The 14107-nt window shown below is 42.7% G+C and overlaps 1 protein-coding gene across 9 annotated transcripts in view; it reads left to right on the plus strand.

Moving 5' to 3' along the window:
- BRCA1 (BRCA1 DNA repair associated) overlaps positions 1–14107 on the plus strand; it is a 78639-nt gene that overhangs the window by 48188 nt on the left and 16344 nt on the right. For all 9 annotated transcript variants that reach the window (XM_021673673.2, XM_021673672.2, XM_012443870.3 and 6 more), the window contains 4 exons: positions 1998–2085; positions 4186–4263; positions 4754–4794; positions 10693–10776. In XM_021673673.2, the coding sequence (XP_021529348.2) occupies positions 1998–2085; positions 4186–4263; positions 4754–4794; positions 10693–10776 (291 nt within the window). The remainder of the gene's footprint in view (positions 1–1997; positions 2086–4185; positions 4264–4753; positions 4795–10692; positions 10777–14107) is intronic.

The raw sequence follows: 14107 nt of genomic DNA on the forward strand, positions 1-14107 counted from the left end.
TGCACTCCAGCCTGGCGCCTGGCAAAAGAGCAAAGAGCGAGACTCTGTCTCAAAAAAAAAAAAAACAAAACCAGTAACACCTCATTTCTGCTTGGGCTCTTTGTAGATTTCAGACATCCTGAGAAGTTTACCACTATTAATTGTCATTGGCATCACTTCATAACAAAAATAATTGCATGAATATTTCTTTAAAACTATGGTGAGTTAACATATCAGAGTGTCAAATGGATTCAGTAGTGGGTGCCATTTATTGCACACTGAGAGATGACCAAGTCATTCTGAAATATCTTTCTTAATATATCCTTCCTAGGATTCTTCATTCTAACTTCTTCGTAGGTAGTGACTTAGCATAACATCTCTGTGGCCAGTTGTATCCCACTACTAAAAGGGCAAAGCAAGCTGTGGCTGCCCTGGTAGATACAACAAGTAAGTACACAGTGATGGCTATAAATGTTTTCATCTCATAGTCCCATGTCCAGACCAACAACTTTCTCTGAAAGCTCTTACCTGTGTCTGTTTTAGTGGCTCTTGATCACTTACAGAATTCTATATTTATTCATTGAAAATTAGCATTCTTTATCCCTTTGTTTTGCAAGCTCAGCTTTTGAGAGATGTCTGAAATGGTCTAATCTTTTTTACCAAGGGCAATTCTGAGCTGCAGATTAGACTGCAAGTGGCTTGGGTACATGTTGTCTTTAAACAAGCAAAGAGGAAAACTTTGAGCTCTATTCAGACTTAGTGAAGTGTGGTAAATTTATGATGAAAGCTACTGACTGTATTACACATGATTAATTCTGAAGCCCATATTAAGATGATCTTTCAGCGTTCAGCATTGCTTTTCTAACTGAACACTGTTTCAAGGCTGAGATTTCAGCAATTAATCAGGTCAGAATTGCTAATGATCCTGGCAGAGGGTGGTGGCAAAAGAGGAGGATGTCATTATCTTCTCTAGCCTGCATTATTTCAGTGCCCTGTAGCAGTATGGAGTGAGACAACATGAAAGAAAGATGACCTGACCTTCATGGCAGTATTGTGCAGCACGTAAACACTGGTGTGGGTGGCTGTGGCTAGTAAATGATTGTCCTTGGTAAACAAAGTTATTTATCAGACAATACCTACCAGTTAGGTCACTGTGCCCATAATGGATCTGGTTAATTTTTTTTTTGCTGCCTATTGATTTTTATTTGGTTGATAGATAATAGCTAGAGGACTCTAAATTTCTTTTGGGAAGAATGTGAACCCCTTCTAAGCCTTCTCCTTACGAGAGAATGATAGCTTTTGCACTGACTTTTAGTAACATCTTGATTTCAGTGTTTTGTAACTGTCAGAGGGTTGAGTCTTGGTTTTAAGCCATATGTGTCTGTAGCATAACTTTTTGTGTAGGCTATTTACCTCTTAGCTTATAAAGTGTAAGCTAATACATTTATAGTACAGTAGAGTGTCACTATGCAAAGAAACTGTCTTAGGGAATCAAATGATATTTGCTATTAAAGAAAAATTAATACATATTTTTTCTTTTTACTTTTTTTTTTTTAAACATGAGATCTCTATTGCCCAGGCTGAGCTTGGTCTCAAACTCCTGGGCTCAAGCAGTCCTCCCACCTCAGCTTCCCAAAGTGCTGGGATTACAGGCATGAGCCACCATGTCCGGCTCAATATATATTTTTTTGTTTTAAGTTTTTTGGTACATAGTAGGTGTATAATATTATTTTGAATACTTAGCTGTAATTCCACATCTGCTGATGTGTACATAATTTTTATTAAACTATTTAAGACTTCAAGCATCTTAGAATTTTTTAAATGTACCGTTTCTGAGAAAAATGGAGACTAAAAGCTAGGATAATTAGTGTTTTTTTTTTTACTTTAAGTTCCGGGATATATGTGCCGAATGTGCAGGTTTATTACGTAGGTAAACATGTGCTATGGTAGGATGATGAGTATTCTAAGCTGTGTACTAGAGGTAACTTATAATAAAGGAATATTTGATTTAATTTCAGGTGCTCGTGTACAAGTTTGCCAGAAAACACCACATCACTTTAACTAATCAAATTACTGAAGAGACTACTCATGTTGTTATGAAAACAGGTATACCAAGAACTATAACAGAATACTTTGTATCTGCTGCATAAAACCACATGAAAAAATTAGAATAGTTGTTAAGCATAGCATGGATGATAGTCTTCTAATAGTCAATCAATTACTTTATGAAAGACAAATAATAGTTTTGCTGTTTCCTTAACCCTTTTTTGTTTTGGGTTAAGATTTGGAGGGTAGGCTGGGCGCAGTGGCTCACCCATGTAATCCCAGCACTTTGGGAGGCCAAGGCAGGTAGATCATGAGGTCAGGAATTCAAGATCAGCCTGATCAATATGGTGAAACTGTGTCTCTATTAAAAATACAAAAATTAGCCAGATGTGGTGGCATAGGACTATAACCCCAGCTAGTCAAGAGGCTGAGGCAGGAGAATTGCTTGAACCTGGGAGGCAGATGTCGCAGTGAGCCGAGATCGCACCACTGCACTCCAACCTGGGTGAAAGAAAAAAAAAATAGAGGCAAGGCATGGTGGCTCACGCCTATAATCCCAGCACTTTGGGAGGCTGAGGCGGGCAGATTACAAGGTCGTGAGATCGAGACTATCCTGGTTAACCCCGTCTCTACTAAAAATACAAAAAATTAGTCAAGCGTGATGGCATGCACCTGTACTCCAAGCTACTCAGGAGTACTACTCAGGAGGCTGAGGCAGGAGAAACGCTTGAAGCCGGGAGGCAGAGGTTGCAGTTAGCCGAGATTGTGCCATTGCACTCCAGCTTGGGCGACAGAGCAAGACTCCATCTCAAAAAAGAAAACTTTAAAATGCAAACTAAATCTAAAGTAGTTCAATCTTTAAACTCAAAGGCAATATAACATTTGCTACTTTTGAACTAAAAATGAGCTAAATTTTTAAGTTTAATATATATTGCTGGGTGCGGTGGCTCACGTCTGTAACCCCAGCACTTTGGGAGGCCGAGGTGAGCAGATCACGAGGTCAGAAGATTGAGACCATCCTGGCCAACATTATGAAATGCCATCTCTACTAAAAATACAAAAAATGAACCGGGAATAGTGGCACGTGCCTGTAGTCCCAGCTACTTAGGAAGCTGAGGCAGGAGTATCACTTGAACTCAGGAGGCGGAGGTTGCAGTGAGCCAAAATGGCGACAGAGCGAGACTCCGTCTTAAAATATATATATACACACACACACACACACACACATATACACACACACACACACATATATATATACACACATATTATTAAATCGGATTTTATAGCAGTTAAACAAAAAAAACTTCAAAAATTGTAAGGAATTCTGTGAGGGAGAATGGCTGCTGCTACTGCTTGCAGATAGCCTACTGTGTTTAGGATTGAGTTAAGTACATTTCTCCCGTTTAAAATTAAATGGTCTTTCCTTAGTTTGCTTAGTTCTTCAGAAGGGCCTTTAAAACACTGGGAAATAAACAAGTGATTCTTTAGCTACTGCTTTCTGAAATACTTTTACAGAAGCTCTGAAAACTCTGTATTCTCCTATCCCTCTCAGGGGAATATTAGAGGGTTAGGACTCCCCAGATTGGACATTCTAGGGGTAAAAATTTGTCATTACATTGATATTTCAGCTTTAGGTTTTCAACAATACTGTTTTCTTCTCCTTTTACATATTACCATCTAGTAATACAGATGTTCTCCATCCACATTAATCAAAACTGTTGACATGGATAATTCCTAATTCCTTGAACACTACAATGGAGATCTATAGCTAGCCTTAGCATCTAGAAGATGGGTGTTGGGGAGAGGGTGTTGACAGACGTTTCCTCTGGTCTTCATATCAGCCTCTCCTAGGCTTCCAAAGATCCACACCTGCTGGTTATAATTAGTGGTGTTTTCAGTGTCTGATTCTGTCACCAGGATTTTAGAATCATAAATCCAGATTGATCTTGGGAGTGTAAGAAGCTGAGGCACTTTAGCTTCTTTTTTTTTTTTTCAAAGACAGGGTTTCACCATGTTGGTCGGGCTGGTCTTGAACTCCCGACCTCAGGTGATCTGCCCGCCTTGGCCTCCAAAGTGCTTGGAGGCACTTTAGCTTCTTAGGACAACACTTCCTGAATGTGTTTTCAACTTTTAATCCTTTGGATGTTTTTCATTCTGCAGATGCTGAGTTTGTGTGTGAACGGACACTGAAATATTTTCTGGGAATTGCAGGAGGAAAATGGGTAGTTAGCTATTTCTGTAAGTACAATACTATTTCTCCCCTCCTCCCTTTAACACCTAAGAATTGCATTTTTACACCTAACATTTTAACACCTAAGGTTTTTGCTGATGCTGAGACTGAATTACCAAAAGGTCTTTAATGGTAACACAAAACTACCTTTATCTTTAGTACATATCACTTTGTTCAGAAAAGCTGGTGATGCTGGGAAAATGGGTCCCTTTTATAACTAATAGGACCTAATCTGCTCCTAGCAATGTTAGCATAGGAACTAGGGATTTATTTAATAGTCGGCAGGAATCCATGTGCAGCAGCCAAACTGATGATGTTTAAATTAAACATCAACTGTGTCTCCAGAAGGAAACTGCTGCTAGAAGCCTTATTAAAGGCTGTGGCTTTCGAAGGAAAGGACCTCTCTGTTATTCTTTTGTGAATCGCTGACCTCCCATCTCCATGAAAAGAGCACATTCTTCTGCTGTATGTAACCTGTGTTTTCTATGATCTCCTTAGGGGTGACCCAGTCTATTAAAGAAAGAAAAATGCTGAATGAGGTAAGTACTTGATGTTACAAACTAATCAGAGACATGGTGTCATTGAGTCACATAGTTAAAAATGTATTTGCTTCCTTCCATCAATGCACCACTTTCTTTGATAATGCACAAATTTTCTTTGATTATGGGGATCATCAATTATTATTCGGAGCAAACCAGGATATTCTGTGTTCTCATTTGTTCTAGATTTCAAAAGAAACAGTTCTTTCTTTGGGGAAAAGAGAAGGGAAAAAAAAGATTCATAAGGACAAGACGTGGGCCCACTTACATATACCTTTGTAGAAAACAGACCATTCACTGTTGAAGAAAAATACTTCATATTAATATGCAGTCCAGGTGCAGTGCCTCACACTTACACTGGCACTTTAGGAGGATTGCTTGAGGCCAGGAGTTTGGAACCAGCCTGGGCAACAGAGTGAGACTCTGTCTACACACACAAAATATTTTTTTAATTAGCCAGGTATGGAAGTGTGCACCTGTAGTCTTAGCTACTGAGGAAGCTAAGCTGGGAGAATCACTTGAGCCCAGGAGTTCAAGGCTGCAGTGAGCTATGATCATGCCACTGCACTCTAGCCTGGGTGACAGAGCAAGACCCTATCTCTTTTAAAAAAAAAAAAAAAGGTGTGCTTGTGTGTGCACATATGCATATATACATATATATACATGCAAACGTATCTGTTTAGAATTCTGATTACTTCGAAAAGATGTTGCACTTTATGATACTGAGAACAGTGAGAGGTAAATAAGATAGAGTGTAGGAGGAAGGATAATTTTAGAACAGCCATCTGAGAGCTTCTCTAACAACAGATCAGGCAAAATAAAATGTGAAAATAATTTTATAAACTATTATACACAATTCAATATATTCATAATTAATTAAATGATATTTGTGTTGGTTTTAACTTTTATTCAGTGGCTATTTATGTGAGCCTACTATGTGCTGGGCACTAGGAATACAGCAGTAAACAAGACTAACCAAGTCCCTGGCAGGATTCAGGTTCTATTGAGGGGAGATACACAATAAAGATGAATTAAGATAGCAATAAAGGTTGTTGATTACTTTCGTTTAAGGAGGCCAGGGAAGGCCTTTCTGAAAAGATTGAGCTGAGACCTAAATAACAAGAAAGAATGGTCCTTGAAAACTGGAGGGAATGTATGTTATAGGCAGAGGAATAGCAAACATAAAGGTCTTGTGATAATAAGGAGCTTGGTTTTTTGATTTTTGCTTTTTTGGGTTTTTTTTTTTGAGACGGAGTCTCACTGTATACCCCAAGCTGGAGTGCAGTGGCACAATCTTGGCTCACTGCAAACTCCACCTCCTGGTTCAAGCGATTCTCCTGCCTTGGTCTCCGAGTGGCTGGGATTACAGGCACGTGCCACCATGCCCAGCTAGTTTTTTATATTTTTGGTAGAGATGGGGTTTTACCCTATTGGCCAGGCTGGTCTGAAACTCCTGACCTCAAGTGATCCACCTGCCTCAGCCTCCCAAAGTCCTGGGATTACAGGCATGAGCCACTGCCACGCCCGGCCAGAGCTTGATTTATTTTTAAAAGATAGGCCAGTGTTGGCCAGGCATGGTAGCTCATGCTACCACCTCTACCAAAAATATAAAAAACTAAGCCAGGTGCGGTGGCTCATGCCTGTAATCCCAGCACTTTGGGAGGCCAAGGTGGGCAGATCACAAGGTCAGGAGATCAAGATCATCCTGGCTAACACGGTAAAACCCTGTCTCTACTAAAAATACAAAAAATTAGCCAGGTGTGGTGGCACGAGCCTGTAGTCCCAGTTACTTGGGAGGCCGAGGCAAGAGAATCACTTGAACCCAGGAGGCAGAGGCTAGAGTGAGCTGAGATCATGCCACTGCACTCCAGCCTGGGTGACAGAGCAAGACTGTCTCAAAAAAAAAAAAAAAAAACTAGCCAGGCATAGTGACATGTGGCTGTTATCCCAGCTACTCCAGAGGCCAAGGCAGGAGAATTGCTTGAACCTGGGAGGGGGAGGCTCCAGTGATCCAGGATTGCACTGCACTCCAGCCTGGGTGACAGAGCAAGACTCTCATCTCAAATAATAATAAAAGGACCGGGCATGGTGGCTCATGCCTGTAATCCCAGCACTCTGGGAGGCTGAGGCAGGCGGATCACCTGAGGTCAGGAGCTCAAGACTAGCCTGGCCAACATAGCAAAACCCCATCTCTTTCTAAAAATGCAAAAATTGGCCGGGCACGGTGGCTCACGCCTGTAATCCTAGCACTTTGGGAGTCCGAGGCGAGCAGATCACGAGGTTAAGTGATTGAGACCATCCTGGCCAGGATGAAACCCCGTTTCATCCTAGAGACGAGTGAAACCTCGTCTCTACTAAAAATACAAAAAATTAGCTGGGCACGGTGGTGCATGCCTGTAATCCCAGCTACTTGGGAGGCTGAGGCAGGAGAATTGCCTGAACCCAGGAGGCAGAGGTTGCGGTGAGCCGAGATTGCGCCATTGCACTCCAGCCTGGGCAACACGAGCGAAACTCCGTCTCAAAATATATATATATACACAAAAATTACCAGGTGCGGTGGCATGCGTCTGTAATCCCAGCTACTCAGGAGGCTGAGTCAGGAGAATTGCTTGAACCCAGGAGGTGGAGGTTACAGTGAGCTGAGATCATGCCACTGCACTCCAGCCTGGCACCTGGCAACAGAGCGAGACTCTGTCTCAAAAAAAAAAAAAAAAGCAAAAATTAGGCCTGGCATTGGCTCACGCCTGTAATCCTAACACTTTGGGAGGCCGAGGCAGGCAGATCACAAAGTCAGGAATTTGAGACCAACCTGGCCAATATGGTGAAACCTCATGTCTACTAAAAATAGAAAAATTAGCCAGGCATGGTGGGCATCTGTAGTCCCAGCTACTTGGGAGGCTGAGGCAGGAGAACTGCTTGAACCTGGGAGGCAGAGGTTGTAAAGAGCTATCATGCCACTGCACTCCAACCTGGGCGACAGAGTGAGACTCCGTCTCAAAAAAAAAAAAAATGCAAGTATTAGCTGGGGGTGGTGGCACGAGCCTGTAATCCCAGCTACTTGGGCAGCTAAAGCAGGAGAATCACTTGAACCCGGGAGGTAGATTATAGTGAGCCAAGATGGCACTACTGCACTCCATCCAGCCTGGGTGACAGAGCAAGACTCCGTCTCAAAAAATAATAATAATTATAATAGATAGGCCAGTGAATTGGCCAATTATGTATGGAGGCAGAGATCAGTCAAGGAATGGGAGAAGATCATAGATGATGGCCAAATCACATAGTATTTAGTGTGAGCCATGGTAAGGAATTCAGATTTTATCCTTGTGGTAATTGGTGGTGGGGAGAAGGTTTTTTAAAAAGCAGGTTGGTTTGGGATATGTCTGAAGATAGGACTTGCTAATGGATTAAATTTGGACAATAAGGTGAAGAGAAATTGAAGGGGTGACATTTGAGTTTTGGCCTGATCTTGTTAGTAATGTTAAATTAGATAAGGAAGACATGGTAGGGAATTTGGGGGAGTGGGAAGGGCAGGAAGCAGGAGTGGAATCAGGAACTCTGTTTTAGATGCGTGAATTTTTATTTTGTCTTTTTTTTTTCTTGGAGATGAAGTCTCGTTCTGTTACCCAGGCTAGAGTGCATGGAGTACAGTGATGCAATCTCCACTTACTGCAGCCTCTGCCTCCCAGGTTCGAGCAGTTCTGCCTCAGCCTCTCAAGTAGCTGGGATTACAGGCACCCACCACAACACCTGGCTAATATTTATATTTTTAGTAGAGAAGGGGTTTCACCGTATTAGTCAGGCTGGTCTCAAACTCCTGACCTTGAGTGATCAACCCACCTTGGTCTCCCAAAGTGTTTGGATTACAGGCATGAGCCACTGTGCCCAGCCAGATGCGTGAATTTTGAGATATATACTAGACATCTGGATAGAGAGGTTAAATAGGCAGTTGGACACATTGTATGAAGCAGATACAATTAGAACTATAAACATGGGAGTCTTCAAATAAATGACAGATTTATCACTAGACTCCTCATTCAAGTAACTAGGAAACATCAGGTATTCTTCCCCTAGTAATAGCTGGTGGTTATACTCTTGCCTTTATTTTTCTTCACAAAACTCTTGGCAACACATGTGGCCTTCCCTACAATCTAAGTTTCGGTCAGAATTGTTTCTAAGCATTCTTCCTCAAATTTCTCCCCAGTCTCATTATTCTTCATTCTCATGTCCATGACCTGTCATAATAGTGATTATGAAAAACCTCTAACTTTCTTCAGTATATTAAATGTATATTTTATCATTTTGGTTCCATTAACTGTGTAAATCTCTCAGTGGAAATTTAAAAAGGCTTTATTTCTTTAAATGATAATATTACAATTGCTATAGAAGATAGGGAATTTATCTGTTATCTTTATAACAGCGCTGTGTTAGCAGTTAATCTAAATGCTAAGTGAATGTTTTGAGAGGAGATAGATGTTGAAAATTAAAATACGTTAAGTCCCAGTGAGGTGAAAAGCCAATTGTTAATTTCCGCACACAAAGATATGCTTCAGTGAATGATTTCAACAACTGAGATCCTGGTCATTTCACCTGGTCTACCATATAGAATGATTTTACTTGCTTTTGGTCAAATCTCTGCCCAGCAAATTCTTTTTCTTTTTTTTTTGAGATGGAGTTTCTCACTCTTGTCACCCAGGGCATTTTCTCAGCTTACTGCAACCTCCACCTCTTGAGTTCAAGTGATTCTCCTGCCTCAGCCTCCCGAGTAGCTGGGATTACAGGCGCCCGCCACCAGGCCTGGATAATTTTTAGTAGAGTCAGGGTTTCACCATGTTGGGCAGACTGGTCTCGAACTTCTGACCTCAGGTGATCTGCCTGCCTCGGCCTCCCAAAGTGCTGGGATTATAGGATTGAGCCACCACACCCAGCCCTCTCTCTTCCTCTCTTCCTTTCTTTCTTCTTTTCTTTTCTTTCTTTCCTTTTTTTTTTTTTTAAAGCAGGGTCTCACTTTGTTACCCAGTTGGGAGTGAGGTGGTGTGATCATAGTTCACTGCAGCCTCCAACTCTTGGGCCCAAGTGATCCTCCAGCCTCAGCTTCCCAAGAAATTGGGACTACAGGCACACGCAACTGTGCCTGGTTGAGGTTCTATATATCTTTTGTAGAGAAGGGGTCTCACTGTGTTGCCCAGATGGGTCTCAAGCTATCCTCCTGCCTCAGCTTCCCAAGTAGATGGGATTACAGGCACGTGCTACAATGCCCAGATAATTTTTGTATTTTTAGTAGAGACGGGGTTTCACCATGTCGGCCAGACTGGTCTTGAACCCCTGACCTTGTGATCTGCCCACCTCACCCTCCCAAAGTGCCTTACCCAGCCTAATTTATTTATTTTTTTGAGACGGAGTCTCACTCTGTCACCCAGGCTGCAGTGCAGTGGAGAGATCTCGGCTCATTGCCACCTCTGCCTCCCAGGTTCAAGCGATTCTCCTGCCTCAGCCTTCCGAGTAGCTGGGATTACAGACACCCACCACCACGCCCAGCTAATTTTTTGTATTTTAGTAGAGACACGTTTTCACCATGTTGGCCAGGCTGGTCTTGAACTCCTGACCTCAAATGATCCACCTGCCTCAGCCTTCCAAAGTGCTAGGATTACAGGTGTGAGCCACCGCACCCAGCCTGTATTTTTTTTTAGTAGAGATGGGGTTTCACCATGTTGGCTAGGTTGGTCTCAAACACCTGACCTCTAGTGACCCACCCACCTCGGCCTCACAAAGTGCTAGGACTACAGGTCATGAGCCACCACACCCAGCTTGAATACCTTGAATATGACGAGTCTGCTCCACTTCCATTGAAGGAAGCTTCTCTTTCTCTGATCCTGATGGTTTGTGTTTGTTTTCTTTCAGCATGATTTTGAAGTCAGAGGAGATGTGGTCAATGGAAGAAACCACCAAGGTCCAAGGCGAGCAAGAGAATCCCAGGGCAGAAAGGTAAAGCTCCCTCCCTCAAGTTGACAAAAATCTCATCCTACCACTCTGTATTCCAATCCTCTTTCTTGAGATGGTTCGCTTCATCTTGTAAGGCTTGTTACATACATACACACTGCTAGGTACTTTTGCACAGGTTATTTTTTCACTTTTCCAACCCAACCACATAAATAAGTATTGTCTCTACTTTATGAATGATAGAACTAAGAGATTTAGAGAGGCTGTGTAATTTGGATTCCTATCTGGGGTTCAGATCTCAGCTGATAAGTAGAAGAGCTGGGACTTTAAGCCGATGTGAATCTAAAGCCTTTGCTCTTTTCACTTCATCAGGGTATCTTTCTCTTTTTTTTTCCCCCGAGATGGAGTCTCACTCTGTCACCCAGGCTGGAGTGCAGCGGCATGATCTCAGCTCACTGAAAACTCCACTTCCCAGGTTCAAGCAATTCTCCTGCCTCAACCTCTTGAGTAGCTGGGATTACAGGCACATACCACCACACTGGGCTAATTTTTCATATTTTTAGTAGAGACAGGGTTTCACTGTGTTGGCCAGGCTGGTCTTGAACTCCTGACCTCAGGTGATCCCACACCTCGGCCTCCCTAAGTGCTAGGATTACAGGCGTGAGCCACCATGCCCGGCCCGGGATGTCTTTCTCTAAAACAGTATGGTAAATGCTGTGAGCAGGGCATGCACAGTGCTCTCTGTGGAAACAAAGAAGAGGAAGTGATTAATAATAGCTAAAACTAAAATTTATATAATGTTCACTAGGCCTGGCACAGTGGCTCATTCCTGTAATCCCAGCACTTTGGGAGGCTGAGATAGGAAGATCGTTTGAGCCAAGGAGTTCAATACCAGCCTGGGCAACATGGCAAAACCCCATCTCTGCCAAAAAAAAATATACAAAAATTAACTGGGCATGGTGGCATGTACCTGTAGTTCCAGCTACTTAGAAGGCTGAGTTGGGAGGATCTCTTGAGCTCAAGAGGTGGGGGTTGCAGTGAACCGAGACTGTATCGCTATACTCTAGCCTGGATAACAGAGAGAAGGTCTCAAAAAAAAAAAAAAGATCACTGTATGCCAGGGACTGCTCTGAAGGTTCAGCCATGTTTTAACTAATTAACAGTTTTACGACAACTCTGTGAGGTATGTACTATAATTATGCCTATATTACGGATGAGAAAATTGAGGCTCAGAGAGGTTGAATAAGTTGCCCAAAGTCACACAGCTAGTAAATGATGGAAGTAGAAGTTGAACTCAGGAAGTCTAGCTCCAAGTCTAAACTCTTTGTTAATTTATTTTTTGAGACAGAGTGTTGCTCTGTCACCCATACTGGAGTGAAGTGACACTATCTCTACCCATTGCAACCTCTACCTCCCAAGTTCAAGTAATTCTCGTGCCTTGGCCTGCCAAGTAGCTAGGATTACAGGCATGTACCACCACACCTAGCTAATTTTTTGTCTCATTCTGTTGCCCAGTCTGGAGTGCAGTGGCACAATCTCAGCTCATTGCAGCCTCTGCTTCCTGGGTTCAAGCAATTCTTGTGCCTCAGCCTCCCAAGTAGCTGGGATTACAGGTGTGTCCCACCACACCCAGATAATTTTTTGGTAATTTTAGTAGAGACAGGGTTTCACCACGTTGGCCAGGCTGGTCTTGAATTCCTGACCTCAGACGATCCACCTGCCTCAGCCTCCCAAAGTGCTGGGATAGCAGGGGTGAGCCACCACGCCCGGCCTTAATTTTTATATTTTTATTAGGGGGTTTTGCCCTGTCGGCCAGGCTGATCTTGAACTCCTAGTCTCAAGTGATCCACTTGCCTTGGCCTCCCAAAGTGCATCAGCCACCGCACCCAGCCTCCAAGTCTAAACTCTTAATGATAATACCATAGTTTCTTGAAAAGTTGTTGAAGGGCTTCACAGAAGAAAAAAAATAGAACATTCTAATCACTTTGGAAATGAGACCCAAGAAGACTCAATACTTTCTCCAGATCATAGTGTAGCAGATGATGTAGGCAGAACTATGACTTCCTCTCAGGGAGAATTCTGTGCAAGATTTCACACCTACCTGTCAGGCCTGAGCTGGCTACTTTCTCAGCTCACTGACTAGGTGCTATGTTCCCAGTCTGCTTTTCTTCCTTTTTCACGTGTGCACTACCAGGCATTTCAGAACATCCCAACTGGGTGCAGTGGCTCACGCCTATAATCCCAGCACTTTGGGAGGCCAAGACAGGAGGATCCCTTGAGCCCAGGAGTTCAAGACTAGCCTGGGTACCATAGTGAGACCTTGTCTCTACAAAAAAATTTAAAAATTAGCTGGATGTTGCGGCACATTCCTGTGTTCCCAGCTACTCAGGAGGCTAAGGTGAGAAGAATGCTTGAGTCTGGGAGGTCGAGGCTGTAATGAGCCACGATTGTGCTACCGCACTCCAGCCTGGGCAACATTGTGAGACCTTGTCTCAAAACAAAACGAAACATCTTTCCACCAAGCACTTTCTGTCCCTTCATAGAAACTTAAGAGGGAACCAGTAGAGGTAATTTCTAAAGAAAACTGCTTTGGCAATGATCACAAATAAGCCTGGCGTTTTTAACTCTTGAGGTCAGAGGTCAGCCTGTTCTTATCTTCTGAGCCTATCAAGTAATTGTTCCAGATGCCAAGAAAAGCTGCTGGCCTTATTACTGCTTCTCGTTTACCACAGGGGAGTTCCATGTGAGCCAGTCCTCTGTTTTTACTCCACTGTATGCTACGCAGTATTAGCACCAGATTCTTCCCTTCTTTTTTTTTTTTTTTTTTGAGACAGAGTTTCACTCTTGTTACCCAGGCTGGAGTGCAATGGCGCGATCTCAGCTCACTGCAACCTCTGCCTCCTGGATTCAAGCAATTCTCCTGCCTCGGCCTCCCGAGTAGCTGGGCCTACAGGCATGTGCCACCATGCCCAGCTAATTTTTGTATTTTTAGTAGAGACAGGGTTTCACCCTGTTGATGAGGATGGTCTCGATCTCTTGACCTTGTGATCCACCTGCCTCGGCCTCCCAAAGTGCTGGGATTATAGGCATGAGCCACCACGCCTGGCCTCTTCCCTTCTTTAAAAAGAAAATCTAGTGCTTTGGATTTTTTCCTCCATGCAGAATATCAAAAATGGAAAGTATGTGGTCAAAGTAATGACATTCTGAAGATACGGAATGTCACCATAGTATTTTCCTGTGGAAGAGAAACATATATGTAGAGGTGAAACTTCAAATTTCTTATCTCATCACTAGACATCCTCATCACTGAGTGTTAGCATGGATACATTCCTAATCTTTTGTACCTTTTTTTTTTTTTTTTTTTTTGAGACAAAGT

This window comes from Aotus nancymaae, unplaced genomic scaffold (genome assembly GCF_030222135.1).
Source record: "Aotus nancymaae isolate 86718 unplaced genomic scaffold, 86718_ANA_hifiasm-v0.15.2.pri h1tg000089l, whole genome shotgun sequence".
Lineage (NCBI taxonomy): Eukaryota > Metazoa > Chordata > Mammalia > Primates > Aotidae > Aotus > Aotus nancymaae.